Genomic DNA, 27316 nt, shown 5'->3' with positions numbered 1-27316 from the left:
CATCTTATGTGTACATGTCATATCAATTAATGAATTTATTTAATTAGATATTGTGAATCACTTGCCACAATATATGGTACCCTAATATCGTATAATTACGTGGCAACCAAGAAATGTGGAATTTTTTCTTACGTTGTAATTATATATCTCAATTCTCAAACCATGAAACTAGCAGGCCTGAATAGAAAGTAAAAATGGATAGATTAAATAAGAAAGGAGTACAGAAAGGAGCATGTGTGGTACATTAGTGGGAGGAGAACTCCCTCTCCTCTTACTTTTCTCACCTCCCCCCATCTTCCTCTCCTGTAATCTAGACAACTCAAAAAAAATTATGGTGGTTGGAGTTACTCCACATATTTAATGACCCCCCCTTTTTTTTTTTTTTTATTCCGTGAGATACAGTTAGGGATTTTGGATCCTCTCCGAGGCAATTGGTCGGGATCCTTCTGATCGATGTCTGTGGGCCGTTGAATTTTTATCTAACAGATACGATTATTATAACTTTTAGAGGACCTCCTATTTGTGGTTGTTAGATAAAAATTTAACGGTCCAATACCGGTTAAGAGGATCCCGACCAATTATCTCAGAGAGAATCCAAATTCAAACAGGATAGCAAAGGGTGAATTATTCTATTTGTGGGACTTTTTTTTCTATAAAATATTTGTACTGCCATCTCCCTCTCTTTCCTCAATCCCCGTTTTTATTATTCGACTTTTAGATGTTTTGTGTGTGTGTTCTTCATGATCTGAAATTTTATTAGCATTTTTCCCCTTCTTTATGTATCTTTTTGGAAGAATTTAAAATTTTCAAAATTGCTTGGGATTTCGTTTGAAACTATTTTTAACGGGAAAATTGTGGGTTTTTTTTTTTCAAATGATAGATTTTGTGAAATTTGATGTTAAATTGGTCACAATAGGGTTCGAGCCCATGCAGTCATGTAAATGCTCAACACCTTTCGATCACTGTGATAAATGACCACTTAAAAGAAAGTTGTGGTTGAGTCATCGGAATTGATTACGATGGCGGTAGGTGGGTTTAGCTAGTGTATTGGCTATCATCAAAAGATTTGCATAAATTATTTGATATCATCGATGGTATTGGACTAACTTACTTCTCACAAATGCAAGAAAATTGTAGCTCAACTTGGTGAGAGGAGAGCATTCACCTGATATTTGAGACCTGAGTTCAATTGGCCTCCTACATGTAAGCTAGAGTAGTGGAATTTCCTAGCCACTAAATACTACGGTTTTGTGGTATTCTTTTTTACTTGTAAGTAAAAGGTCTTAGATTAAAATCTCGTAGATGGGAATTCGATACCAAATTAGGTTGCCTATTGTGTGGCTTAGCCGAACTCCCTCTCCCCTTAGTATAAAATATATCGTTATACTAAAAAAAAATAATAAATTGAGGAAGATCACTCATGGAACTAGCTACCTTCTCAATCAACTATTTTTTAGTAGAACAACAAATGTTAGTGAGTTATATGGTTAGTTGTTTAGAGGAGAAAAATCAGTGAGAATCGAACCTACAATAAGGTACATAAATATGATTACTTTCTGTTACTGCCGTGAAACACTAACTACTACGTACTTAATTTTATTGTTGGTATGGCTATGCATGTAGGACAACGGTGTTTTTTTTTTTTTTGATGTGTGATATCCACACACCCTTTTTTACTTCTCTCACACCTTTTTGGTTTTCGGTCGTCGGATCGGATGAATTGAAGAAGATCATTGGACATAAATTAACAAAGGGTGTGTGAAAAGTAAAAATGGGTGTGGATAACACACCCTTTTTTTTTTTTTTTTTTATCTCTTTACATTAAGGGGGGTGGGCTAAAACCCACTTAACAAACACTTAGTGGTTGCCAATATGAAGCCCAAAGCAGCCCAAGTGAGGGTCCATTAGCCTATTAGGTCTGGTAGGGTTTCATATCCATTTGTTTATATACGCACGAGTCCCACACGAACCCTCCTCCTCTGCTAATATAAGCAAGGCGTAAACCCTTTCGCTGAGGCAGAAGCCCCGTCAGCCGCCATGGTAACCCTATTCACCTCCTTCCTCTCTCTCTCTCTCTCTCTCTCCCTCCCTCCCTCGCGAAATCTAGTCCGTTTCTGAATCTCCGCGCCTTCAAATGCACTGACAGTGATTTTGTTTTTTATTTTATTTTTCAGGTGAAGTACTCAAGAGAGCCCGACAATATCACCAAGTGTATGTCCTCTTTATCGTTTTACTGTTACAGATTTGATGGGTTTTTGTTTACGAATCTTGGTTTCGTTTCTCTGGGAAAATTGTTATGATCTGAATGTGGGGTTTCATTGTTTTCGTTTGTTTCAGCTTGCAAAGCAAGAGGCTCTGACCTGAGGGTTCATTTCAAGGTATTGTTATTATTATTTGTTGATCGTAGAGTTTAATGTTTCGAAGTTACATGCTTTTGGGTTTTTGTTCTACCTTGTTTCGTTCAGGTATGTGGTGATTTGGTTGTGCAATGTGGCATTTTGTTTCGGTTTCTGTTGCTTATTTGAATGAATCTACTCTGTTTTTCGTTGTTGAGTAGAGATTAAGTAATACATGTAGCATTTTGAATTGGTGGTGTTGTTCTGCTTGTTTTTATATGTGTGTGCCATTTAGTCAGAAAACATTTGGTTTCTAGTTTTACGGGTTTTGTGAGTTAGGAGTAGTCGGGCTTTTTAAGTTTGGACAATTTGGTCAAGATTGACACAAACTTGGTGGTTTTATACGCATATACGTACACGCACACGCACATATATACGTGCATTTAATTTCTTGAATCCTGTCAGACAAACAATCAGCGCTTTGTTGCCTTATGTGAACCAAGCTCTTGTATGCTTCAGGTAGATAACTAGCATTGTTCTTGGGTGAACCTCTGTGCTTTGCATTTGTTGCATTTTGTGACTGAAGGCTCAGTTAATGATGCCACATTTTTGTCATTTATGAATTTTTTCAAGTTTTTGAAACCTGATTCATAAAAGCAGGGCTTAGTTACCTTTTGTGAACTTGGCCCCCCTAAACTTCAGGAAAATCAGCTGCATTGTTTTTGGGTGAACCTCTGTACTTTGCATCTGTTGCATTTTTGTGAATTAAGGTTCAGTTAATGATGCTACATTTGGTCATGTTTAAGTTTTTTCAATTTTTGAAACCTGATTTAAAAAAGCAGGGCTTAGTTACCTTCTGTGTACTTGGCTCCCGTAAACTTCAGGAAAATCAATTGCATTGTTTTTGGGTGAACCTCTGTACTTTGCATCTGTTGCATTTTTGTGACTGAAGGTTCAGTTAATGACGCCACATTTGTGCGTGAATTATATATGTTTATTTTCAAACCTTCTTGAATTGAGGACCTTGTGACGTTTTTCATAGCTCTACTATATTAAGAAGACATAGTAATTAATGAATCATGTCTATCATCAGTGGATAGTACTTGTGTTTGCATCCAACTGCCCTTAGTAATTAATGAATCAAGTCTATCACTGGTGGATAGCACCATGATTTTGCTCCCTTGTATGTTGTATGTGAGTGTTGACACTTGTAAAAACAATTTTGTACTTTTGTTTTTAAAATTTTAGGTTTTTTTCAACAACTATTTTTGAGGTTTGGACTTGCGTTGCTATTTTGCTTAACAGAACACAAGGGAAACTGCATTTGCTATCAGAAAGTTGCCCTTGGTCAAGGCAAAGCGATATTTGGAGGATGTTCTGGCTCACAAGCAGGCCATTCCCTTCCGTCGTTTCTGCCGTGGTGTTGGGCGTACTGCCCAGGCAAAGAACAGGCATTCCAATGGGCAAGGACGCTGGCCTGTCAAGTCTGCCAAGTTCATATTAGATTTGCTTAAGAATGCTGAGAGCAATGCTGAAGTATGTTGCATCATCTTACACTCTGCTTATTACTTTGGTATTGTGATCTCTATTTGCCGTGAAGACTAATAATTTCTATTCTTTCTTTCAGGTGAAGGGTTTGGATGTTGATTCCCTGATCGTATCTCATATCCAGGTCAACCAAGCACAGAAGCAAAGGCGCCGAACCTACAGGGCTCACGGAAGAATCAACCGTAAGTGCCTAGCGGTTAACCCCCTATCTTATTTTATTGTTGAGAATCTTTGTTTTGATATTGATTTATATTGCTAAACCTATTGCAGCATATATGTCATCTCCCTGCCATATTGAGCTGATCCTGTCTGAGAAGGAAGAACCCGTCAAGAAAGAGGTATTTTGAAAATTATACACCAAGTCGACAAAAAAAAAGAAAATTATACATCAAGTACCTCTAATGACGTTGAAAATGTGTGTTTCAAGTTATGAATTAATTTGATCATCTGTTATCGTTGCAGCCTGAGAGCCAGTTGACAACTAGCAAATCGAAGAAGTCTGCTCTCAGAAGTGGTGCTTCCTCTTAGAGCGCATCTTTCGATGAATCAAAGAGTTGCTGATTTCCTGTGATGAGGGTTTTGTGCTCTACTTTTTATATAGTTTGAGATGTTACATAGACAGTTTTGCGGCCTCGTGTTGTTTTAGTAGCAAGTTATGTTTTGGTTGGGGAATGTGCTTGAAAGCTAATGCTAGAGATAGTTTCACAATATAACCGACTTTATCATGTCCTATTATTTGATTCAATGTCATTTTGTTGTACCTTGCAAAGGGTCTTAAACATAAATTTTGGAACGGATCGGAAACTTGAACTGTGATCATTGTGTGACCCAGGAAAGCATGATCGCTCGCCCTTGATTTGATATCAAGGGTTGAATTGAGCTTCTATAACTGGCAATGCGTTAACCGCAAGTGCTTTTGTTAGAAGCGGAAACATGATTCAAACCGGGTAGGTAACTTGGAAATGCTTCTAGTTTAGTAAATGCCCTCAGGCAAACTTTTATCCGTATTAGTACTGGTTTGGTACTGAGGTGCTTTTATTAAAAGTAGGTATAAAAAAAACTGAGTTCAAAAATGTGTGGTAAACATTTATAAATAGTTTATTTTCACAGTTTTGAATGAAAAAAAGTTGAAAATGTGAAGCAACAAAAATGAGCTTATTCTCATAGCATAGCACAACAATACCGAACCAGTCCTTAGTAAGGAGGAGCTTTTTCTTAATATCCCACCTCTTAAGGAAAATGGGATTGAATAGAATTTTAATATAAAGTTAACCAAAAATCCCCTCAATAAGAGAACAACTTATATATGGCAACAGTTATACCTCCAAGTGGTGTCCGATACCAAGGGAGCGAGAACATATGAATAAAATCTAGGGAACTTTAATAAAAAGCTTTTGCTACTATTCACTTTAACGAAAAACCATATTTTTACACTAAAAAGTCAATTCTAGTACTATTCACTTTACCCTTTATTTTATCCTTATTCGTTAGCTTCCTTAAAATCTACACGTCTTTATTTATCGATACTGAACGCCTTGCGATGTGTGTAAAATAGACGGATTTGCAGAGACCAAAACGTGGGCTGATGCTGTTGGTAGGAGGTAGCATTGGTTCGTCATTATAAATTTGGAAGTAGAATTCTCTTTCCTTCAAAAAATTTCCCCTTGCCTTCTTTCTTCTCTCACTTCCCTTTTTTATCTCTCTATAAAATTAACACAAGATGTTGACATGGCTGGATCGTTGACAGATCAAATAGTAAGGGACTGGAAAAGAAAATTTGGAGGAGAAAGGATCCTAACCATAAATTTGTCCATGGGTTTGAAATCGCAGGCCTGGTGGGGGAGCCATCAATTGGGCTAGGTAAACCCAGAACTGAATCGACCCAAAAATAATCCAATGACTAGAGCAAACCACGTATGTGCCGTACTTCTCTACCGTCAGATACAAAATCAACGTCTCTGATCTCTTGCCGAAGATTCAGCGAGCGCCTCGATTTTTATTTTTTGTAATTTCGTCCTCTCACAAATTCTCAGCGTCTCAGTTTCTCACTTCCGTGCCTTCGTACGTTGGTCTGTTCGCAGGTAAAAACTCTCTCCTTTCCGTCCTCTTGTGCAATTTCAGTTTCAATTTCTATCGATTGGTTGAAGGTCTAGGGTTTCCGATCCCAATTTTTTTATCGAATTTTCTCCATTTCAACCCTGCCATTGATTTGTATGAATTTGGTTGTTGGGCAGCTGAAGGATTTCATAGCCAATCAAATTATTCTCATGACTTACAAGATCTCGTTAATTTTGTTTTCAAATTATGTTTCCTATTTTTCCAGGTTGCAGAGGAAGGAGTTGTTACCTAAGAGTTCATTTCAAGGTATTGTTTCTAGGGTTTTCCCGGTGCAGTTTGAAATGTTGAGAATTTGCTTCACTTTATTTAATCTTTTAATTAATTAGGTTAATCGTAATAAGTTGTTTAATTTTCTGTTTAATTTGCAGATGGATTGGCAAGGGCAGAAGCTAGCCGAGCAGCTGATGCAGATACTGCTACTGGTCTTCGCCGTTGTGGGTTTCGCCACCGGTTACATAACCGGATCGTTCCAGATGATGACTCTGACTTACGCTGGTGGCGTGGTTCTCACGACATTGGTCACCGTCCCCAATTGGCCCTTCTTCAATCGCCACCCCCTCAAGTGGTTGGACCCGAGCGAAGCCGAGAAGCATCCCAAGCCGCAGCCGCAGCCGCAGCAGCACTCGACCTCGAAGAAGAAATCCTCCAAGAAGTAAGAAGTAGGTCATCACATCAATGGATTTAATGAGATATTAACATTGTTCTGAGACTGATAGTTTCAGCAGTTATACAATGAGACTAAAAGAGATTTTCTTGGTATTTGCTGCTGCGTTTATGTGATCTCGTTTTAATTGTTTGGTTTTCTGATTCAGAAATAGGAAACCCTTTGATTTTCTTTTGATAGTTCATTAGGTAAACATTGATTCAAGCATGATTACAAGTGCAAAGATCTCTGAGATTGAATCGGTTGCCAATTACAAACGTTGCTTGCGTTTCACTACGGAAGACTCCGGTAAGTTGTTGTCAAGATCAGGGCTCAAGCTCAACTATTTACAATGCACGATAAGATTGAACTTTCTACTGGTTTTCATCCCTCGTTGCCTTGAGAAACGCATCATTTTCCTCATCTAGTAAGTTGTCATCATCCAGCTCGTCTAATTCATCGAGTAAAGATTGGTTCATACTCTTGCGAGATACTCTCCTGTGCTTCTTCAGCTCCAACCGTGGTTCAGCTTGTTGAACGCCCTTATCTCCCGCCTTGTACCTGCAAACAATGTGATACGTTCAGGTTCAGAAGCAGGACGTACGAAATGTGCGAGGTATTAGGAACTTCGTGCTAGAGAAACATCTGTACTACATTTGTGTGAGTAATGAGACTAAACCAGAACGTGATGTATGAGAACGATATGCCAGCAATCCAATTGAACTATGATATGGCAGATATTACGTCTGCACAAGCACCACAAGTGCCAGGGCAAAGTTAAACTGGGATAAAAATTATGATAACAATTATTTTTTCTGTGCACATCAGTGTGACGGATGCATAGATTCTCATTTTTTTTAAACACAGCAAACAAAGAATTTACAAACATTTCAAGCCATATGGACGGTGAAATGGTAGCTGCTTTCAATCTACCACTAGGTTTCGGTAGGGCATAACATTCCTTATGTTACACCGCAAGTTCGTAACAACCATGGTAATGCGTATTATCCGCATTCAAGTACTTAAAACCACAGTAATTGAACTATTCTGTCAACAAGCATGCAGAACTGGGAATAAAAACCTATATGTAGTTCGAACATACCTTACATCACCCTCCTTTTTGGTTCCGTACGTCCTCAACTGAAATTCCTCTCTGATTCTGATCTCATCAAGAAGTTGGAAATAGTATGGATATCTTTCCCAATCAGCACTAACCACGCACCCCGGCTCACCAAGATGCAGGCAATCATTGAACGAGCATTTTGCAGGCTCACTGTCACTGAGCATCTTCCTGATCTGATAGGATAAACGCATAAGTACCAGTAGAAAGTAACACCAAGTGCCAGCAATGTGATGGGAAAGGAACTTATGTACATGAATCAAGTGAAAGGCATCAAATAAAAAGCACACATACCTCTGGGAATGTTTGTGCTAGAGATTGCTTGGTGACTTTCGTTAAACTAGGCTGGTTGAAGCCAGGAGTGTCAGCAAGATAACCCCCGTTAGACAATGGAAGCAACGAGACATTGCGTGTAGTGTGCTTCCCTCTGCCACTTCTTGTTGAAACCTGTCCAACAAGCTGGTCCCCATACCACTTGCTGCCTGAAATCTGAAATAAGTACAGAAAACAACGGAGATATGAGCACAAAACTCACCCTAACGAAATCATAGAAACAAAAGAAAAAAGAACGAAGGGAATGATTGAAACCCACTGGATCAAACAAACTTTCCCCTTCTGCAGCATCAGAAGCATGGTGGTTGCTCCTCAAAGCATTAATCAGACTAGACTTGCCAACTCCACTTGGACCGACAATGACACTCGTTTGATCTCTCAATATAAATGCAAGAGAATCAAGTCCATGTTTCGATTCAACACTGCAAAAAAGGGGCTTGTAGCCCCACTTACGCAGCCGAAACTTCCACGCAGCCTTTGCCTGCATATTTAATCGAAGGCTAGCACGCTTAGGAATCAATACTACCAGAAATGAATATACTGAAGACGGACAAAGATTACATAGCAACTTCTAAAAGTAAACCACATTTAGCATACCAAAAAGAATAGTTCCAGTTAAAGTGCTAAATTTGAACTGAATTAGAACTCTTGCGCACTACCGTACCATGAGAAATTCGAAAGATTCATCACCAATATCAAAAACTCAGAGCCAGTTTGATATTCCTTTGAACTATTATACGAAAACCATACAGCATCAGACGAAAAATTCAGAAACATTTTGATGCTGCATTGAATTATTATTTTGATGCTGCATTGAATTATTATACATAGAACTTACTTATCTAATCAAGATAAGTAAGTTTACTCACATAACACAAGAGATTAACAACAATTAGAGCTAAGCAGCCAAACTAATCACCAAAATTAAAGTCAATGAAGAATCGAATCCAACCTCTTCGTCAACAAGCTCAGACTTGTTGAGAGCGAGTGTGAGCGGAATTCCGGTGGACTCGGCCTCGATCAAGAACCTGGTGAGCGCGAACGGCTCGAGCTTGGGCTGCTCCATGGAGAAGAGCACGAGCAGATGGTCCACATTCGCAACCGGAGGGTCAAGAATCTCGGAGCTCCGCTGGTACACATTCTCGATCATGCCCCGGCGGTCCACCCAATCAATCGACCGTACCAGCACCTTGTCCCCAACCAGCACTCTCCTCTTAATTTTCTTCAGCACCGCCTTCACGACGCACAGCAGCTCCACTTTGCTGTCTTCGATGCTTCTGGGAGGCTCCACGATGACGCGCATGAAGTTGGCTTGGGCAGCGGCGACCGTGCCGACGGTCTGGGACTCGTAGAGCGGGGGCTTGTCCTGGGGAGAGAGGACCGGGGCGAGGGAGGAGTAGTCCTTGAAGGTGTGTTTGGCTCTGAGGAGCTTCTTGTTCGGAGGCTGGGATTTCCTGGAGACGTTAGGGTTCTGGTGCTGTTTGGCTGCGGCGACGGAGACGCACCGGAGAGTTGAGATTTGGCGGATGATTTTGGCGACGGTTGGGAGGGCGGCGGCGGTGGTGGGGATGATGGTGCGGTGGCGGAGGATGGACATGGAGGAAATTGGCATGAGATTGTGGGGGTGTTTGGTTACGGAGATCAATTTGGATTGGTTGCGGATAATCTGTTTGGGAATTTGGTTCGGTTGGAAAGGGGATTATGGTTATGGAGACTCTTCATTTCTGTTATCGGCAGATGGGAGACTCCGAGACTGGACAGGCAATTTGCAATTCTCAGCTGAGTCGAGACTGATTATTAAAACGACGTCGTGTTGCGACTTCATGGTTTGGACCAACACTGGCACGAACTTGGACTAAAAGCCCAATATCAAAAGGGAAGAAGGGGGAAGTAACCCAATTTTGTTCAGAGGACTTTATAGCTGGATTTAGCCTAAAGTTTGGCCTCATAAAATGTAGCCTTTCTTTGGGCCTTATAATATGTAGCCTCTTATTTACCCAACAAACAAGTCGTGTTTGTGTTGTTTTTGTATCACACAAGTTCGACTTGCAAGTATACCAGAATGATGTGTACTTGTAGTTATAAAGTGGTTCGTTAATCATGACCTCAAGTTTGATGTAACGATAAAAAGCTTTTAAGTCGTTTTGTCATAAATATAAAGTATTTCCCTTCTTCCTTCTCAATTCTTCATTACTCTCATATACACTCTTCCTCCATCACAAGCACAAAAAATAAAAAATAAAAACGAAAGAGTTATCAAACAGCTCTTAGCTTTCATAAAACACGAAACGAAAGCGATCGTTTCAATATAAATAAATAAATAAAAATGTCAAATGTGTAAGTTGGTTACATATAATATGACCTTGTGATTTGGTCATACCACATAGTGTTTTGGCAATCTTATCCAACGTATGGGTGGAGTGAATGGTATTATTTTATCCTGGATATGAACACAACCTCATTTTATACACTGGCAGAGGAAAGAGATGTACGAACTCGTATCCCTTCTTCTATGCAATACAGCAACAACTTACGTTTCATGATAAACATAAGACTCAACGATTATCCCTAAACCAAAATTTAAGACTAATTCAAAACCTCCCACAGGAGAAACAGCATGTTTATTAAAGGTATAAACCTGCCTACCCATAAAAACAAAAGCACTATTATAATAACCAGTGTACGTGTATATATATATATATATATATATATATATATATATATATATATAAACTCGTTTAGAAGTGTTTTTAAAATAACTAAAAGCAATATTTTAGCCAATCTTTAGTGAAAATACAAGTGAATTCTATAAAAAAACACTTAAAGTGGTTTCTATAAGAGTTGGTTTGATATTATTGTGCTTTGAAAAAAAAAATTGATTATGCTGTGCTGTGAGAATAAGTTCATTTTTTGCTGCTTCACGTTTTCAGCTTTTTTCATCAAAAACCATGAAAATAAGCTGTTTTAAGTGTTTATCAAACACATTTTTGAGCTCATATTTTTTTAATACTCATTTTTTATAAAAACATATCAGTACCAAACCAGTACTAAGAAGCACGTAATTAATGCTTATTGAATAAACACTTTAAGCATTTTTGAAATTCAAAAACATTTCATTAAAAACCGTTTTTAATTATTTTAAAACAGAAGATAGGCAAGCATAGCCATCAGATCATAGCCTTATTGACAAGTTGCATGAGATTCTCCACCAAGCCGAAGCAGATCTTTTCCCACGAATAGGTGTTTCAACTAAACAAGAGAGGATCCTCGTTTGTGAGGATTATAGAAATCTTTTAATTACATTCGTTTATTGCATATTGTGCGGTCAATTTTTGTTAGATACTGTTTATATTTAATTTTAAGTAAAAATTTTACAATAATTTATGACCGCAAATGTACAATAAACGAATATAATTTAAAGACCGTCGGATCTTCATCCAAGCAAACACGAGCTGTTGAGGCAGAAGAGCCTCCCATATTATTAATAATAATTGCTGTAAAGAGTAAAGTGTAAACCTGTATAGTTTTTTTTTGGTAAACAAACCTGTATAGTTTTGGGCGGCAGAATAATGTACAGACGCATATATGTTTAGTTGCATAATTCTCATATTTGGTACGCTAAACATCTATTGCTTTAAGATTTTTAGAACATCTTTAAAGAAAATATCAAATGCAAAGTATCAAATTTGATTTTGATGCCACATGAGTCATCATATAAAACTTCTTAGTCCACCCGATATGTCAGAATGTTTCATTTTTTTTTTTGTAATACTTACAAGTTTTTTTTTTAACGAATGATATTATCTATACTAATTTTCATAGTTAGCTAACAATAATGTGAAATGCTTATGAGTTAATTATTAAAGAAGGTGGAAGGTAACAATTTCAAAGAAACAAAATGGGTTGTATTTAATGTGGGTCGTACTGTTTATCAAATTAAAAATAATCTGACATTAACTTCTCTTGCTGTCATTTGTTACGCAGGGAACACTTCCTTCAATCCAAGTTAGCATTTGGTTCATTGGTTGGAAAATATCCATTTTTTGTCCATTTGATATTTTTGATATCTTCTTTAAAGATGCTCTAATTGAATCAGGTGATCCCATGTATTTGGTTCCATATTATCAAATGTTCATGGGTAGAACTCTAGCTCCCTTTTATTCCTCGAGGACCACAACTGAATTTTGACTCTACCTACCAAATTAAAAGTTTAAGATATTTTGGGCTTTCTTCGAAGAATCGAGAAGCTTAATTATGGATAAGGATTGTCTGCCCTCCATTTTTTCATGCCCTTTTATTTTGTGTGGTCACGGTTAAGCCATGTTAACATTTTATATTTTTTTTTTATAAAGATAATAAAACAAAAATGAATAGTAATATAAAATATTGATGTGGTTTAACAGTAACCATACAAATAAGAGGGCATGAAAAAATGAAGGACAGACAATCCTTATGCCTTAATTATTAACGTTGAAATTAAAAAAAATTAAATCCAAATGAAAATATTTTTGGTGGTTGAGGAGAAAGTTTTCATCTATTTCCACGAAGATGCGGACTTATGAATGCCCCCAAACAAGTGTTACCGAGTTTCAAATCGAGTTGATTCGCAAGTTGATAATTATATTGGAACACTTTGTTTGGAGGCATGATTAGTGTCGTTTTTTTTTTCTGACCCAATCACAGTTAAGTTGACTTATTAGCTCAATGCATTGAATTCAAAACTTCTTATATTTATTTATTTATTGTAGAGCCACAGTTCTCGTCCCAATCAAGTATAAAATATCGATGATATCGGAAATATGGGTAATCCAAAAACACAAAAATTTCGATAGAAATATCAGAATATTATCGATATCAATAAAATTTGAATAAAAGCCACGAAAATTGTAAGAAAAACTTGGAAATTTTTATTGAAACTTTGCAGGATGTTTATTTAGTCAAGTATCTATTAGTTTATCACAAAAAATTAGAAGGAAATGCATTGCATGATAGATATAACTTATTTAAGTTGATTATATAACGAGCTGGCAAACATTATGAGTGTAGAAAATATGTAGTAATTAATGAAAGAAGTTTAAACACACCATAATCATTTATATATAATGAATTAGTACAATATTTTACACTTTATACATTGCATAGTAAGATACATGAATAACTTAGCAAGGTCTAAAATATCGATGATATCAAAAATATCAGTAATAAAAAAACATGAAAATTTCGATGAAAATATCGAGATATTATAGATATTTTAGACCATGGTCCAATAAAAAAAAACTAACCATAAGAAGGTGACGTTCTGTTCTGCTCATAACTGAAAGGCCAAGCACTGCTCCCACCACACCCATCCAATGACCCATCCGCCGTCGACTTGGACCCATAGTTCTCAGTCTACGCTTGACCTATCTAATCACACCCACAACAACACTAGATAACGGATGAGGATCCTGTTTAGGGATTCTAACATTTTATCTGTTATTGTATATCGTGCTTAATTTTTGATAAGTACAGTTTGTATTTAATTTTAAATAAAAAAATAAAAAAATTTATGATCGCACAATGTACAATTAACAAATAAGATGTAAGAATCCGGATATGATCCATATCCCTAAACAACGACCTTAGTTATCCTGCCATAACACAATGCAGCAAATCCAAACATAAATTACATCAATGCCACGGAGTATTTTTCGTGTGATTGTTACACGGTCCATGACATATGTAAGTTGTTTCACGTAGTGCTAAAAAGATACTCTATTTCATAGCATAGTCCTACTATAATATATCAGACCGACCTATGCTATCTATATAAAAAAGGAACACAAAAAAGAAAGAATGGTACAAAAATCACTGTGAAGATGTCGATTTTCAACCCATTGCACGAGCATCACAAAAATTGGGGGAATTATTGTTAAAAGTATTAACCTACCAAGTGGCATAATGTAAAGGAATGTTATAGATTATGTTGAAATTGAGCGTTTAATAGATAAGATAAGACCACACATTTTCTATTGGCTCCCTTACACGCTTAGAATCTCTTGGCCCATCTTCAAGCTAGATGCTTAAAAATCAACAATCTTTCATATATTTTTCTTTGGTAATGTCAAAGAGATCAACATACTTTTTTTTAAACAAGTACGATATTTATTGATACGAAAAAGAATGCTTATCTAAAGAATGATATGATTCATATTAATGCTCATCGATAAAAATCTTATCAGGAATTTCAACATGATCAAAAAGAAAATAATATTCTGTATTAACAAATTACAAAGTTGTACAATCCTAAAAAATCAGATTTATAATTACATTAGAAATTTTCTCAAACCAAATCAATAGATACTCTAAAGTCAAACCCAGTTTCGCCAGTTTATGTGCCCTCCTCAAATTTTTGGATTGGAAAAAAACATGCAATGAAGTGATATGTTTGAGTGGCATTTTTGTGATTCGTGCATGGTAAGAGTAACTGGTTATCAACCATAGATTGACATACCCCGATCGAGATCAAGGCATGTTGGCCGTCATGTGGGAGTGACATAACCATGTGTACAGTGCGGAAGCAATAAAGATAAGAATTATACGAATAATTAAAAACCGAAATAGTAGAGTTCACTACTAAACATGAAGAGATAGGAGTTAGTTACAATAGTAAACACTCATAATCAGAGCATATTAAGTTTAGGTGCAGTCCAGGAAGACAAGTACTAATTATACAGTACCAGGAATGTCCTTCCATTATTTAGATAAGTCAGAACCGCCGACGTCCTCAAGCCACTAACAACAAGCTTACTTAAAACCTGCAGGGGCGTAAAATAGAAAACGTGAGTGGGCAAAAACAAATGTTTTACAAAATCGTTTTCTTTATTAACATATCTAACCCCTTATTGTAAAACATGTATAATTTTTCCCAGAATCAGAATATAAACATATACATAATATATAAATATATATGAATTCTATTGATGCACAAAACCAGAGGTCTTGAAATAACGTAAATCCGACCATGAATCTGCAAAAAATGTAAATAACACAAGATGTATTGTGGTTCACCCTAATATTTGGGCTACGTCCACACTGATTATTGTATTTCTCTGAGAAGTGAGGGGAGTGAGGGAGAGAGCTTCTGAGGGTGAGAGAACTCTTCCCATGGCCTAAGAAATGGCCTCTCCTAATTGTGAGGGTGATGAGTCCTTTTATAGAATAAGAGATCATCACTTATTACATATTTGCCCATTCCTTTATTACATAATTACATTTAAGTCTCCCGAGTATTTGTACGAGATCTAAATACGGAGGCCCTAAATATGATATAAGCAGTAGTCTTCCAAGTCTTCAGTCAAAAGAGTCTTTTAGCTGGAGACTTGAAATTCAATCCATGTGTGGGCCGAAGTAACTAGATGTTGTCTTGAACTGATGTTCGATATGAGGCGGTGCTCAATCTGAAATGATGCTCAACTAGAAGTAGCACATGCTGCGAAGCTGCTCGGCTCGTGGCTTATGTTGCCTTGGTTGGCTCGGCTTGTGGCTTTGAATGTGAGGAAGTCCCTTTTATAGAATAAGGGCTCGCTTCTCGATACATGAATGATGGGCTAGAGTTGATGCTCTTTAATGATGGTGAGGGAGTCCCTTTTATAGAATAAGGGTTCGCTCTTCAATACATAGGTGATGGGCTAGAGTCCCCCCAAGTATTTTTCATGAGTGCTTTATAATGAAAGTGATGGAGTCCCTTTTATAAAATAAGGGATCGCTCCTCAATACATAAGCGATAGGTTAAGTCCCCCAATTATTTTGTATTTTTCATGAGGCCCAGTTGAGGCCCAATATATGGTGCATAATGTAGTCCCCCAAGTCTTCGGTCAATAGAGTCTGTTGGCTGGAGACTTCAAATTGAATCTATGTATTGGCCGAAGTGGCGGTTGTTCGGAGACGGTATTTGTATACCTTGCACTGAAGCTTTATAGGTGAAGCTTTGCAAGTGAAGCTTTAAAGCTAGAGCTCTGTAAATGAAGTTTTTGATGCTAGAGCTTTTGTAAATGAAGCTTTTGAAGCTAAAGCTCTATAAATGAAGTTTTTAAAGCTAGAGCTTTTGTAAATGAAGCTTTTGAAGCTGATTGACATGAGTGATGCTCATGAATGTTTATGTTAATTGACATGAGTGATGCTCATGGATGTTGTCACGAATGATGCTCATGAATGTTGACATGAGTGATTCTCATGAATGTTTATGTATGATTGATATGAGTGATGTTCATGAATGTTTATGTATGATTGACATGAATGATGTTCATGAATGTTTATGTATAATTGACATGAGTAGTGCTCATGTATAATTTTGAAGTACTGGGCATACTTTTGATCACCTGGTTGGTGGTAATAGCAGCAGGCTGCTAAATAAATTTGGAGTACTGGGCGTACTTTTAATCACCTGGTTGGTGGTAATAGCGGTAGATTGCCGAATAAATTTAGAGTATTGTGCATACTTTTGATCGCATGGTTGGTGATAATAGCGGTATGCTACCGAATAATTTTGGGGCCATAGGGCCTAGTTCTTTTGGGCATATGGGCCTTTGCCCTCCACATAACATTCCAGCCCATTATTTTGGGCTTGCCTTTTTTTTTTTAATTAATTACCCTCTGATGGGGTTTATACAGATAACTCCGAAAGATACGAAAAATAAATTACATCATTCAAAAATAAGGAAAGTAAACCACATCACTCTGGTGGAGTGTTTATTCCTTGCTTTTGTTTGTGTTTTTCTGCTGCACTATCTCTGTCTCTTCATCTGGCAGACAGAAGGAATCATAATAATACGAAGATCTTTTGCTTTTCTTCTTTTCTCTCCACTGCGTCTCTGTATTTTGCTTTTATGCCGCAACTCACTTGATTGTTTTTCTTTCTGCTTTCTTCTTTTGCTTTTCTTTCTCTTTTCCATTTCCTACATGTTCTCCTATAAAACGTAACAGGACAGCTTTGATACCACCCACTTGCTTTCTTTTGCTTTTCTCTAAAGTGACAACTGGTTGGACATTAATATTTCCGTGGTAATAATTGCAGCCAAAGTGACAGTTGCTTTCTGCTTTTCTTGTTGCTGAATGTGTCAAGAACGATGAGGTTTTGAAAGGCTGAGACTCCGACGGGGAAGTGGCCGAAGGAGTTGTTTCTGCTGATGTCTAATGTTTTAAGGTTGGTGAGGTTTGAAAATTCCAGCGGGGAAGTGACCAGAGAACGAGTTGTAACTGAGGTTGAGTGACATAAGGTCGATGGATATGCTCACCGAGGACGAACTCGAGAGTCTGGGATTCAAGGGAGAGGGACTTGGCCTCGGAGAGAATGAAATCCGCTGCTTCACGGTACTGGGGATTTGTGTGGGCCGTGTTGATTTTAATAAGAGCAGTATCAGAGAGATTATGCAGAGATTGAGACGAAGCTCTTTCTTCTCTGGACGCTGTTACTCAAACCCTTTTTCCTCAATGTCGGAATGGAATGGACCTCAATATACCCCAACATGACCTTTGGGACTTGGTGCAGAACTGATGTTGGAAGAACTCCCTCACCATCTTGCTTCTCCTTGTCACGTAACAACATGGTAAGTTTCCGTTCCCATTCATTATCAGATGAGTAAGGACTATGTGTCGGATGCGACGATAACTCAACTTTACGATCGGAGCCTTCCTCGGAAACACCATCGTCGTAAGCAGAAGATCACTAAAGCTTGGGCTTCTGAAAATGCCGCTGATGCTGAGTCTAGTAGTAAGAGATCGTCTTCGTTGTGGCGTCTCCACCTGCGACTCCGACTGGTAGCACCTCGAAATCTCCGCGAACCATTCTGCCTCAACTTGGATCTTACCCGTGCTCTGCAGCTTTCTCCTCTTTGATCTTCTTGCGGGTCATTGGGTCGGGTTTTGTCGGATCTCGCTGGCGTCGTCAGAGATGGAGATATCAGGTCGGGTCGGAAGCGAGAACCAGGATGTCCCCGTTCGACGCTCCAATGACTATACCCAAGCTGGTGTTCGCCAGGGCTTTGATTATGGCCGGGTCGGAACCGTAAAGCTGAACCTTCTAGATTGAAGTTGACTGGAGCAACTTTGTGGTGGACAGCGGTAGAGGTTGGGGTATATGGGAATGGGAAACCATTTCACTGTGGCTCTTCAGTCTTTACACTTGAAAATGACCAACCTTTTGGAGTTTTTTTCATTTCTTTTTTGTTTTGGTCAGCACATGGCGAATTGGGTCAAACTCATGTTGTCGAAAAATTGAATCAAATTCCAAGAATTTCTCAGTCAGAGACTCTGTAAAGAAAGCGAAAGAGTCTAGAGATAGAGATAGAGAGACAGAAAGAGAGAGAGAGAGACAGAAACTCTCTCCTCGTTGAGATTTGCTTCAAGGGCGGTGTGTGTTTGGTCGTAGGTTCGAGAGACTGGCCTTGGAGGAAGGTAGATTTGATGGGAATCAGATAGTTGCTGCTTGTGAGCAACTTTTTTAGAAATGTACCAAGTACAACACCAATAAATAAAATCCATAGAGAGAGAGATAGAGGGTTTTCTGGAAAAAATCCAAAAGTGAGGTTTTGGGCTCTTAGGTTTTGTAGATTCATGGCGGAGGTGAAAAATTGAAAGAGAACCGACATAGCTTTTCGTGTCGATTCCCACAGACGGCGCCAAATGTTGATGCACAAAACCGAAGGTCTTGGAACAACGTAAATCCGACCATGAATCTGCAAAAAATGTAAATAACACAAGATGTATCGTGGTTCACCCCAATGTTTGGGCTACGTCCATACTGATTATTGTATTTCTCTGAGAAGTGAAGGGAGTGAGGGAGAAAGCTTTTGAGGGTGAGAGAACTCTTCCCATGGCCTAAGAAATGGCCTCTCCTAATTGTGAGGGTGAGGAGTCATTTTATAGAATAAGAGCTCATCATTTATTACATATTTTCTCATTCCTTTATTACATAATTACATTTAAGTCCCCCGAGTATTTGTACGAGATCTAAATATGGTATAAACAAATTCATATCAATTCAATTCATGCTTCACATAATCATATTCTAATATATAACAGAGTGAGCAATTCAGGTAAGAATACATTCATAGAATATGATATGTTAGCCGGAACCCCTGTGGTAGCCTGTACGGCTGAATTTATAGCTCAAAGTCAATCTAGCTGGAGTCACTACCATGACCTATACGACAATATACTGCACAGAAGTCGGAACCTCTAAAAAGGTCTGTACGACAAGATTGGGTGTAATATAGTTATGCTCAGTTTTACTCTCTCATAATAGTTGGGCGATAAATCGCTAGTCACCTACGAGTCAGAACCATAAATAAGGTATGTACGACAAGACTGTGCACGTAAGTTGGATCCAATATGAGCATATAGTGTGGGAGGTGACATAAATAAACAGGCGTGTACTTCATATCTCTGGCTAAATCACAATCACCCTAGGTGCAGTTTTATGAGCTCAACATTATTCAATCACATATCACATCATCGATGATTCACATAACCAAACATAACGTACCTGAACTTACCTGTGCCTCCACAACACCACATTTATATCCACATTTATATATATATATATATATATATATATATATATAAGTTATCACACACCAATTCACACACGAAACATAATAGTATATGCATGGCATGTATGGCATATTATCATTTAGACATATTTTTCTGAGAAAATATCAAGTATATAAACATATACTAAAAACAAAAGCCCACTCGCTGGTATGTCGACGGGTCGTAACCCCCGAGTCGCCCGTGGATACGCTCGTCCTCGGGATAAGTCTCACCTATATTAACTATAAAAACGTTATTTTAAAGCACATAGACAAAACTAGCTAATAACTTCTCATGCATTGCTCAAAATGGGTATATGAATATACTATAGTGACCTACATAACCTCAGGATCATCCCCAAATTTTTACATAAATTTTTAAGGGCACGGCGAAACACGCCCCCATGCGCGGCCAAACCTGACGGATTCCCTAACCACCGTTAGGGAATATTCCGTTAAAACTGACTAACGGTGTCAACATATTTCGTCCAAACTGACGGAATATGTCGTCATCTTCTCCGGCGAGTCGCCGGTCGCTTGGAAACTAGGTAAAACTTTAAACCTACTATTCTCACTCGTTTTTCAACCATTTTTCATGAAATTTGAACCATTGGAAAGCTAACAACATGTAGAATCACGTTATACCATTTTTAAGCTTTAAAATCTACTAGATTTTACCTGAGAAAGCTCGATAATCCGGTCAACTTTGAAAACCTTCGATCTCGGCCCTCTGACGTCCAAACTTTTCCAACGAACTACCCCGAGCTTCCTTAGGACCTCCTAAAGCTCCCTGTGAGCTTGAAATCTTCTGAAACACAAGGTTTTATGTCCATATGAATAGTGCATGAAAAATGAGTTTCGGGTTCTCGAGATTTCGAATGAATCCTTACCTGAAATGGGTACCAACCAACTCGAAATGGCACGAGGAATGCAATGGTGCCTTTAGAATCTTCGATTTGTGACTGGGAAGCTCACTTTAAGCTTGGTCCATACGAGGAAGAAGAGAGAGAGTGTGAGTCCGAGAGAGATGAGGGCACGGGAAGGAAGATAGAGGGAGTGAGTATGGTGTGTGTGTGTGGTCCACGTGGTCACAAATCTCAAAACCACACAATAAACTCTAAGTCTCAATATGTCACACATACACACTACAATTTCCCGTCCAATGATAAAACTATCATTTGACCTCACTGATAAATGAATTTCGGGACGGGCTGTGACATATATGGTAACTTTTATTATGTTAAAAGTTGGAATCAAATCAATTTTATAACTTTAAAAGAGGTTATTACTTAATATAGGTATAATTAAATAGGATTCTTGAGATGACAGTACGGAAGTTATTTTTTAAGATGTACTTGTGAACATGGAAAATTCCTGAACGAAAGAGACAAGAACAACGTGCACAAACAAATATTTGTATTTGATGATTTTGGGTTACAATCTCTCTCTATTTTGATCCTCTGATTCAATCTCCGTAAGGTGTGTATTTATGGATGTGTGATTGATCCAAAGGGCCGTTGGGCTTGATCTAAGGATGAACGTTCTTCAAGGGCCGCGGACTTGATCTTGAAGGTGGATTTGAGCGGATCTTCAAAGGGGCTTTTGGGCTTGATCTTTGAAGAACAGTGATGAACGGATCTCCAAGGGCTTTTGGGCTTGATCTTGAAGAACAGTGATGAACGGATCTTCAAGGGCTTTTGGGCTTGATCTTGAAGAAACGGTTGGATGTGTGGATTTGTCGACGTTTGTTGATCCAAAGGGCCGTTGGGGCTTGATCTTGGAAGGACGATGAACGAAGAACACTTTCTTCAAGGGCCGTCGGGGCTTGATCTTGAAGGTGGATAATTGTTGATCCAAAGGGTCGTTGGGGCTTGATCTTGGATAAACGGATGATGAACGATGGTGCTTTCTTCAAGGGCCGTCGGGGCTTGATCTTGAAAGAGCGATGGACGAAGAACGAAGAACGAAGAGAGCTTTCTTGATTCTTCGGGAACCTGGATGCTTGAGAGCTTCCGAGTTTCAGAGCTTCAAAGCTTCAAGGTGTAATATGAATTGGTTCCCCCAAATGAATGAAATGGGCTTGTATTTATAGAATTTTCCAAGGCCTAATTTTGAATATAATATCCCAGATGAAATAAGTCGTTTCTGCCAGGTGTTGACACGTGTCCTATTTGATGACTTTTCCAACTCATTTCAATTTTTCGTTGAGTCACACGCTACGTGTAAAATTTATGTAATACATGAGCGTTGACACTTTGATTTATCGGTCAACATTTATTTACCGAAATTTCGATGTCTACAAATGCCCCCACTTCAAGGCACGTCGTATACATGTGCTTGTCACGTGTAGGAGATGCGTTTTGAAGTCCCTTATTGTAGATGTCGATCCAAGGGCCATCGAGGCTTGATCTTGAATTGGGCTGGAGATTTCTTCAAGGGCCGTTGAGGCTTGATCTTGAATTGGGCTTGAGATTTCTTCAAGGGCCGTTGAGGCTTGATCTTGAATTGGGCTTGAGATTTCTTCAAGGGCCGTTGAGGCTTGTTCTTGAACTTTTGTTTGAAATTTCTTCAAGGATCGTTGAGGCTTGATCTTGAAGGTTGAAATTGGGCCACAAGGAGCTTCATGTGGTAGATGATTTTTGGCTTTGGTAGTGGATGAATCAGCACGTATTTTGTTGCGCTTGTTGACTTTCCACAGCTTTGATCTTGAACTGGGTTGGAGGATTTTCTGGATTCCTCCAATTGTTGATTTTCCACAGCTTATTCTTGAACTAGGTTTTGATTCAAGGGTGGTAGACACTTGATCTTGAATCAGACTTGTGATTTCTTCCAGGGCCGTCGAGGCTTGATTTCGAATTTGGCTGAAAGCTTCTTCAAGGGCCGTTGAGGCTTGATTCTTGAAGGTTGACTCGAACACATGACAAGCAGGCACGAGGTAAAGGTGACAACCTGTTTCTTTGTTCAATCTTTCTAATTCACACCTGAGCAGTTTGGTCAACGGTATGATCTTCAAGATTGATGAACTCTTCTTCCAGTTGGTGACTTGATCTTTAAGGATTCGATTCAAGGGTGGTGAATCGGCACGTGCAGCCCACAACGCCTAGTAAGTCGACCCAAGAATTTGAGGGTCAAAACAAGTTCACTGTCCTCAGGCAGATGCGACATCTTCTCGAGTTCTTCATCTCGGACTCTTTCTGCTGAGTTGACTGTGCATGCTGCATTCTTCTCTGCTTGTTTCTTCAGGCAGATATGGCAGCTTCTCGAGTTCCTCAGTTCGGACTCCTTCTGCTGAGTTGACCGTGCAGACCGCATTCTTCTCTGCTTGTTCCTTCTGCACCTTGTCTCCACATGCTGCAAGGTATCATTTTCACTTGCCTTATCTGTTCTTCAGGCAGATGCGGCAGCTTCTTTGAAAGTACAACAGCAGTGGAAGGCGAGTACTCGAGAGCAGTGCTAGGTAGGCAATCAGGGAAGGGTTCCAAGCAGTCGGTTCCTTACCCGAGTTTGAGTGGAAGTATCTCATATCACCAGGGTAGAAAGCAAGAGTATCTCATATCATGCGTTCTCCCTGTCCTTTCCTTTATCCTTGTTCTTACCTACAAAGACAAGGATAATTTGTGAGGATGAGGTCGGTATGGTGGGCGTGCCAGAGTATGAGGGAGGTGCGGCAGACTCGGGCCTTCTCCTTCTGCTTGTCCTTGTCGGCCGTGAAAGCGCACCCGCCACCGGACGAGTCGGCAGCGTCGGAGCTCATCAGTGAAGAGCGGATCGGAGTTTGGAGTTTGGAATGGACGAATACGGGTCAGGATCCGAAGAACCTTCCTCTTCGGCTTGTACTAGCAGCTTTTGGAAAATGGGCCGAGGCCTGATTTGGCCAATAGGCTTGGGCCTGGTCACTGCCACTTGGGTTTGGACGACCTCCTTCTGATAGGCTGGCTGGATAGTAGATGACATATATATATATTATTTCTTTTTCCTTTCTTTTGTTTTTTTTGTTTTTTTGTTTTGTTTTTTTTTTTTTGGTTGTTTTTTTTTTTTTTTTTGTAAATACATAATAACATATGTATTTATTTTTTTTTGTAATAAAATTGACTTTCTTTAATAAAACATTTTTTTTTTTATTTTGATGTGACTGAACTCGAAATTTTGGAATATTCAAGCTGCCTACGTACCCCTCCAAAGAAGAGATCAAGTCGTAACGTAGTTCAAATACATACATATATTTATTTATTTTTTTTTTTGGTATTTTCTTTTGGTGCCGTTTGCAGTTTCAACTCGTGCAGACAAGGAGTGTTGGTGTCGTTTGCAGTTTCAACTCGTGCAGACAAGGAGCATTTGGTGCCGTGTTGCAGTTTCAGCTCATGCAGGCGAGGAGCCTCGTGTCCTACAGTTTAGGCTCGTGCGGACAAGGAGCTTTGTGCCGTGTTGCAGTTTCAGCTCATGCAGGCGAGGAGCCGTGTGTCTTGCAGTTTAGGCTCTTACAGACAAGGAGGTTAGTGTCCTACAGTTTAGGCTCGTGCGGACAAGGAGCTTTGGTTCGTGCAGTTTAGGCTCGTGCGAACAAGGAGCATTGGTTCGTCAAGCAATCTGAGATAGTCGTTCCTCGCAATCTTCATAGCAAGGAGCCTTGACTGAGTAGTTGAAGAAGTCTTCTGGAAAGATGTCACGCATCGTGATAGGGATGGATGATCTTCGTGTCAAAGTTTCATTATCTCCAACACTTTCACATTGTTCTGGAGGTGAACAGGAGCTGTTTTGCCCCCTTTCCCATTGGTGAACTTGTGGAGAAGACATATGCTTCTTGTGCAGTTTCTTCGGAGTGACATAAGTCCATCTTTCAACTTCACTCGGCTTAACTGGCATGTTTTTGGAGCATGCCCCCAGCGATTGAGGTGAAAATTTTGAGTTGACAGAGCCGGAAGTGACGTCTTCTTCCAGGATTTCGTCTTCTTTGTCTTCTTGGGCCTTCTCTTTAGTGCGGTCCTCTTGGGTTTGTTGCCGTGAAGATTGGCCGGTGTAGATGATGGTGCGCCTCCTTACCTTCAGTGGTCCTTTTGTGTCGACTTCCAAAGTTGCTTGGCGCTTCATCCTTGAAGGAATCAAGCTTTGAACATCGTCTTTTCCTGCTAGACTGTCGAGCTTCTCTTCCTTTGGCGTTGTCTTCCTGTTTCTAGAAGGCTTCTTAGTTTCTTCAAGTCTGTCCAAAGCCGACCGTTGCGGAGGAGATCTAGCTGTGCCGCTTTGTTTCTTGGGTTTTGATAACCTTTCAAAGACTGATATTTGCGGTGTTGGCGTCTCAAGCCTTTTGAAGACGGAATTTTGGTCTCGACCACTGATGCGATCAAGTGCTGCAATTCTAGGTTTTGAATAATTCAGCCTTTCGAATACTGAAGTTCGAGGGGCGGGTTTAGGCTCCTCTTTTGGCCTTGTGGCTTGTGGTCTTGGCTTCCTCGTTTTCTTGTAGGTCACCGATGTCCACCATTTCTTATCACCAGTAGATGCATCTTGGTTGCTTGCCCCCGGTGATGGTTGTGTAGGAGGTGCCATATGACTTGAACATTGACGGGAATGGTCATGCATGCTTCGGAGATGCACAGGATCGAATGATTCAAACACAATAGTAGTAGTGTGTGCCGCGGCCGTGTCTTCGAGGTCAAGCTCGATTTCCCCTTGTTGTGCTAGCTTCAGGATGAGATCTTTCAGTACGAAGCACTTTTCCGTTGGATGACTGATGAAGCGGTGGAATTTACAGTATCTTGGGTTGTCGGTACGATTCATCTCTTCCGGCCATCTGCACTCAGGCAAACTGATCACCTTCTTGTCCAACAAGTCATCCAGCATGGCAACTACATCAGAGTCGGGGAATGGATAAATCTTCTCCTCAAGCTCCTTCAAAGTGCGTCTACGCATCTCTTGATCACGAAAAGCTTTGGTTTGAACCGCCTTGCCTCGTGTGGAGATTATGACGGGAGCTGTGTTGACCGTCATCGCTTCCTTGGTGGGTTTCCATGCAGCCTTTTCCACCTTTGTCTCAAGAACTTTGTCGTTCTTGTAGTTGGCGATCGGTTCCTTCTTCCCATGATGGGCGATGCTTACCTCCATGTCATGGGCGCGAGTGGCTAGCTCTTCGAAGGTCCGTGGTTTGATGCCTTGAAGAATGTATTGCAAACCCCATTGCATGCCCTGGATGCACATCTCAATTGAAGAGGTCTCCGAGAGCCTATCTTTGCAGTCGAGGCTTAGAGTGCGCCATCTGTTGATGTAGTCAATGACTGGCTCGTCCTTCCACTGCTTTGTGCTCGTTAGCTCTAGCATGCTCACAGTGCGGCGGGTGCTATAGAAGCGGTTGAGGAATTCTCGCTCTAACTGTTCCCAGCTGTTGATGGACTCGGGCTCCAGGTCCGTGTACCACTCAAAGGCGTTTCCTTTTAACGAGCGCACAAACTGCTTGGCGAGGTAATCTCCCTCCGTCCCTGCATTGTTGCAGGTTTCCACGAAATGTGCGACATGTTGCTTCGGGTTTCCCTTTCCGTCAAATTGCATAAACTTCGGCGGTTGATAGCCCCTCGGCATCCTTAAGGCGTCGATCTTCTTGGAGTAGGGCTTCGAGTAGAACAAAGAGGTATGTGAGCTCCCTTCGTACTGTGACTTGATGGTGTTGGTGATCATCTCCTGCAGTTGCTGGATAGAAAGAGATCCCATGAGTGCCGCTGCTTGGTCTGGCTTCGGCTTCGCATCGTTTTTCTCCATCTGAGGCTCATCTTCTTCGTCATCTCTTCTCTTTAGTGGATCATTCTCTGGGTCGGGTTTATCGCCGTCCTGCACCTCTAGTCGATTAACGAGTGCTGCAATTTGCAAGTCTTTTTCTTCCACAGTTCGGGTTAGCCTTGCGATCGCTTCATTCATTTGAGCTAGTTGTTCTTCGATGGAGGTAACGCCGATGGTCATGACTTGTGCAACCAATAAACGTGACTTTCCTTTAGACATCCAGGATGCTGACGAAGAACGTTGTTGGCTGTTTTGGGGTGTCATCTTGTGTGCCTCACCAGCATGCTTCGGTGCCCCCAGTGAGGTCAGGTTGATGACAGACTCACACCTTTGATGCTCCCCTTGCTCTTTTAGCGGCACCAACTTTAAAGTGGCATGTTGAGGAGCGGTTGTGGCGTCAATGGATTGTCCGTTTATGGCAAAAGTGCTTAGGATCCTTCCCTCAGTGGTTGCGAGAATGGCTTGTCCCTTACTTGATGCCATTGACTTTGAGGTGTGCTTGGATTCCTTGAACGGAGAAAGAGATGAGAGGTAGAGATTGTCCCACTGGGCGTGCCAATTTGTGAACACGGAAAATTCCTGAATGAAAGAGACAAGAACAACGTGCACAAACAAATATTTGTATTTGATGATTTTGGGTTACAATCTCTCTCTATTTTGATCCTCTGATTCAATCTCCGTAAGGTGTGTATTTATGGATGTGTGATTGATCCAAAGGGCCGTTGGGCTTGATCTAAGGATGAACGTTCTTCAAGGGCCGCGGACTTGATCTTGAAGGTGGATTTGAGCGGATCTTCAAAGGGGCTTTTGGGCTTGATCTTTGAAGAACAGTGATGAACGGATCTCCAAGGGCTTTTGGGCTTGATCTTGAAGAACAGTG

General features: G+C 39.9%; 3 protein-coding genes and 3 non-coding genes across 6 annotated transcripts; 5 read left to right on the top strand and 1 right to left on the bottom strand.

The window, feature by feature from the left end:
- The first annotated feature begins 1931 nt into the window (after positions 1 to 1931).
- Positions 1932 to 4653, top strand: LOC103452128 (large ribosomal subunit protein uL22y). The gene is made up of 7 exons (XM_008391622.4): positions 1932 to 2040; positions 2175 to 2211; positions 2338 to 2378; positions 3642 to 3872; positions 3964 to 4066; positions 4155 to 4222; positions 4347 to 4653. The coding sequence occupies exons 1-7, from the start codon at positions 2038 to 2040 to the stop codon at positions 4410 to 4412; spliced, it is 549 nt and encodes a 182-aa protein (XP_008389844.1). The 5' UTR covers positions 1932 to 2037; the 3' UTR covers positions 4413 to 4653.
- On the top strand, positions 2804 to 2945 carry LOC114820814 (small nucleolar RNA snoR74). The gene has a single exon (XR_003768291.1). It is a non-coding gene; the product is annotated as a small nucleolar RNA snoR74 (small nucleolar RNA).
- On the top strand, positions 2987 to 3129 carry LOC114820813 (small nucleolar RNA snoR74). The gene has a single exon (XR_003768290.1). It is a non-coding gene; the product is annotated as a small nucleolar RNA snoR74 (small nucleolar RNA).
- LOC114820812 (small nucleolar RNA snoR74) lies at positions 3169 to 3311 on the top strand. Its single transcript, XR_003768289.1, has one exon. It is a non-coding gene; the product is annotated as a small nucleolar RNA snoR74 (small nucleolar RNA).
- A 1157-nt stretch (positions 4654 to 5810) lies between the features above and the next one.
- LOC139190591 (signal peptidase complex subunit 1-like) lies at positions 5811 to 6761 on the top strand. The gene is made up of 3 exons (XM_070810966.1): positions 5811 to 5965; positions 6208 to 6248; positions 6371 to 6761. Exon 3 carries the CDS (start codon positions 6371 to 6373, stop codon positions 6656 to 6658), a length of 288 nt encoding a protein of 95 aa, XP_070667067.1. The 5' UTR covers positions 5811 to 5965; positions 6208 to 6248; the 3' UTR covers positions 6659 to 6761.
- Positions 6762 to 6876: 115 nt separating this feature from the next.
- LOC103452126 (small ribosomal subunit biogenesis GTPase RsgA 1, mitochondrial) lies at positions 6877 to 9890 on the bottom strand. The gene is made up of 5 exons (XM_070810961.1): positions 9051 to 9890; positions 8358 to 8579; positions 8060 to 8254; positions 7748 to 7941; positions 6877 to 7206 (listed from the first exon to the last, which is right to left on the bottom strand). Exons 1-5 carry the CDS (start codon positions 9708 to 9710, stop codon positions 7020 to 7022), a joined length of 1458 nt encoding a protein of 485 aa, XP_070667062.1. The 5' UTR covers positions 9711 to 9890; the 3' UTR covers positions 6877 to 7019.
- Between the last annotated feature and the right edge of the window lie 17426 nt (positions 9891 to 27316).

This window comes from Malus domestica, chromosome 13, assembly GCF_042453785.1.
Source record: "Malus domestica chromosome 13, GDT2T_hap1".
Classification (NCBI taxonomy): domain Eukaryota; kingdom Viridiplantae; phylum Streptophyta; class Magnoliopsida; order Rosales; family Rosaceae; genus Malus; species Malus domestica.
Note: the sequence above shows the minus strand (reverse complement) of the source record. Positions and strands in the feature narration are given on the sequence as shown.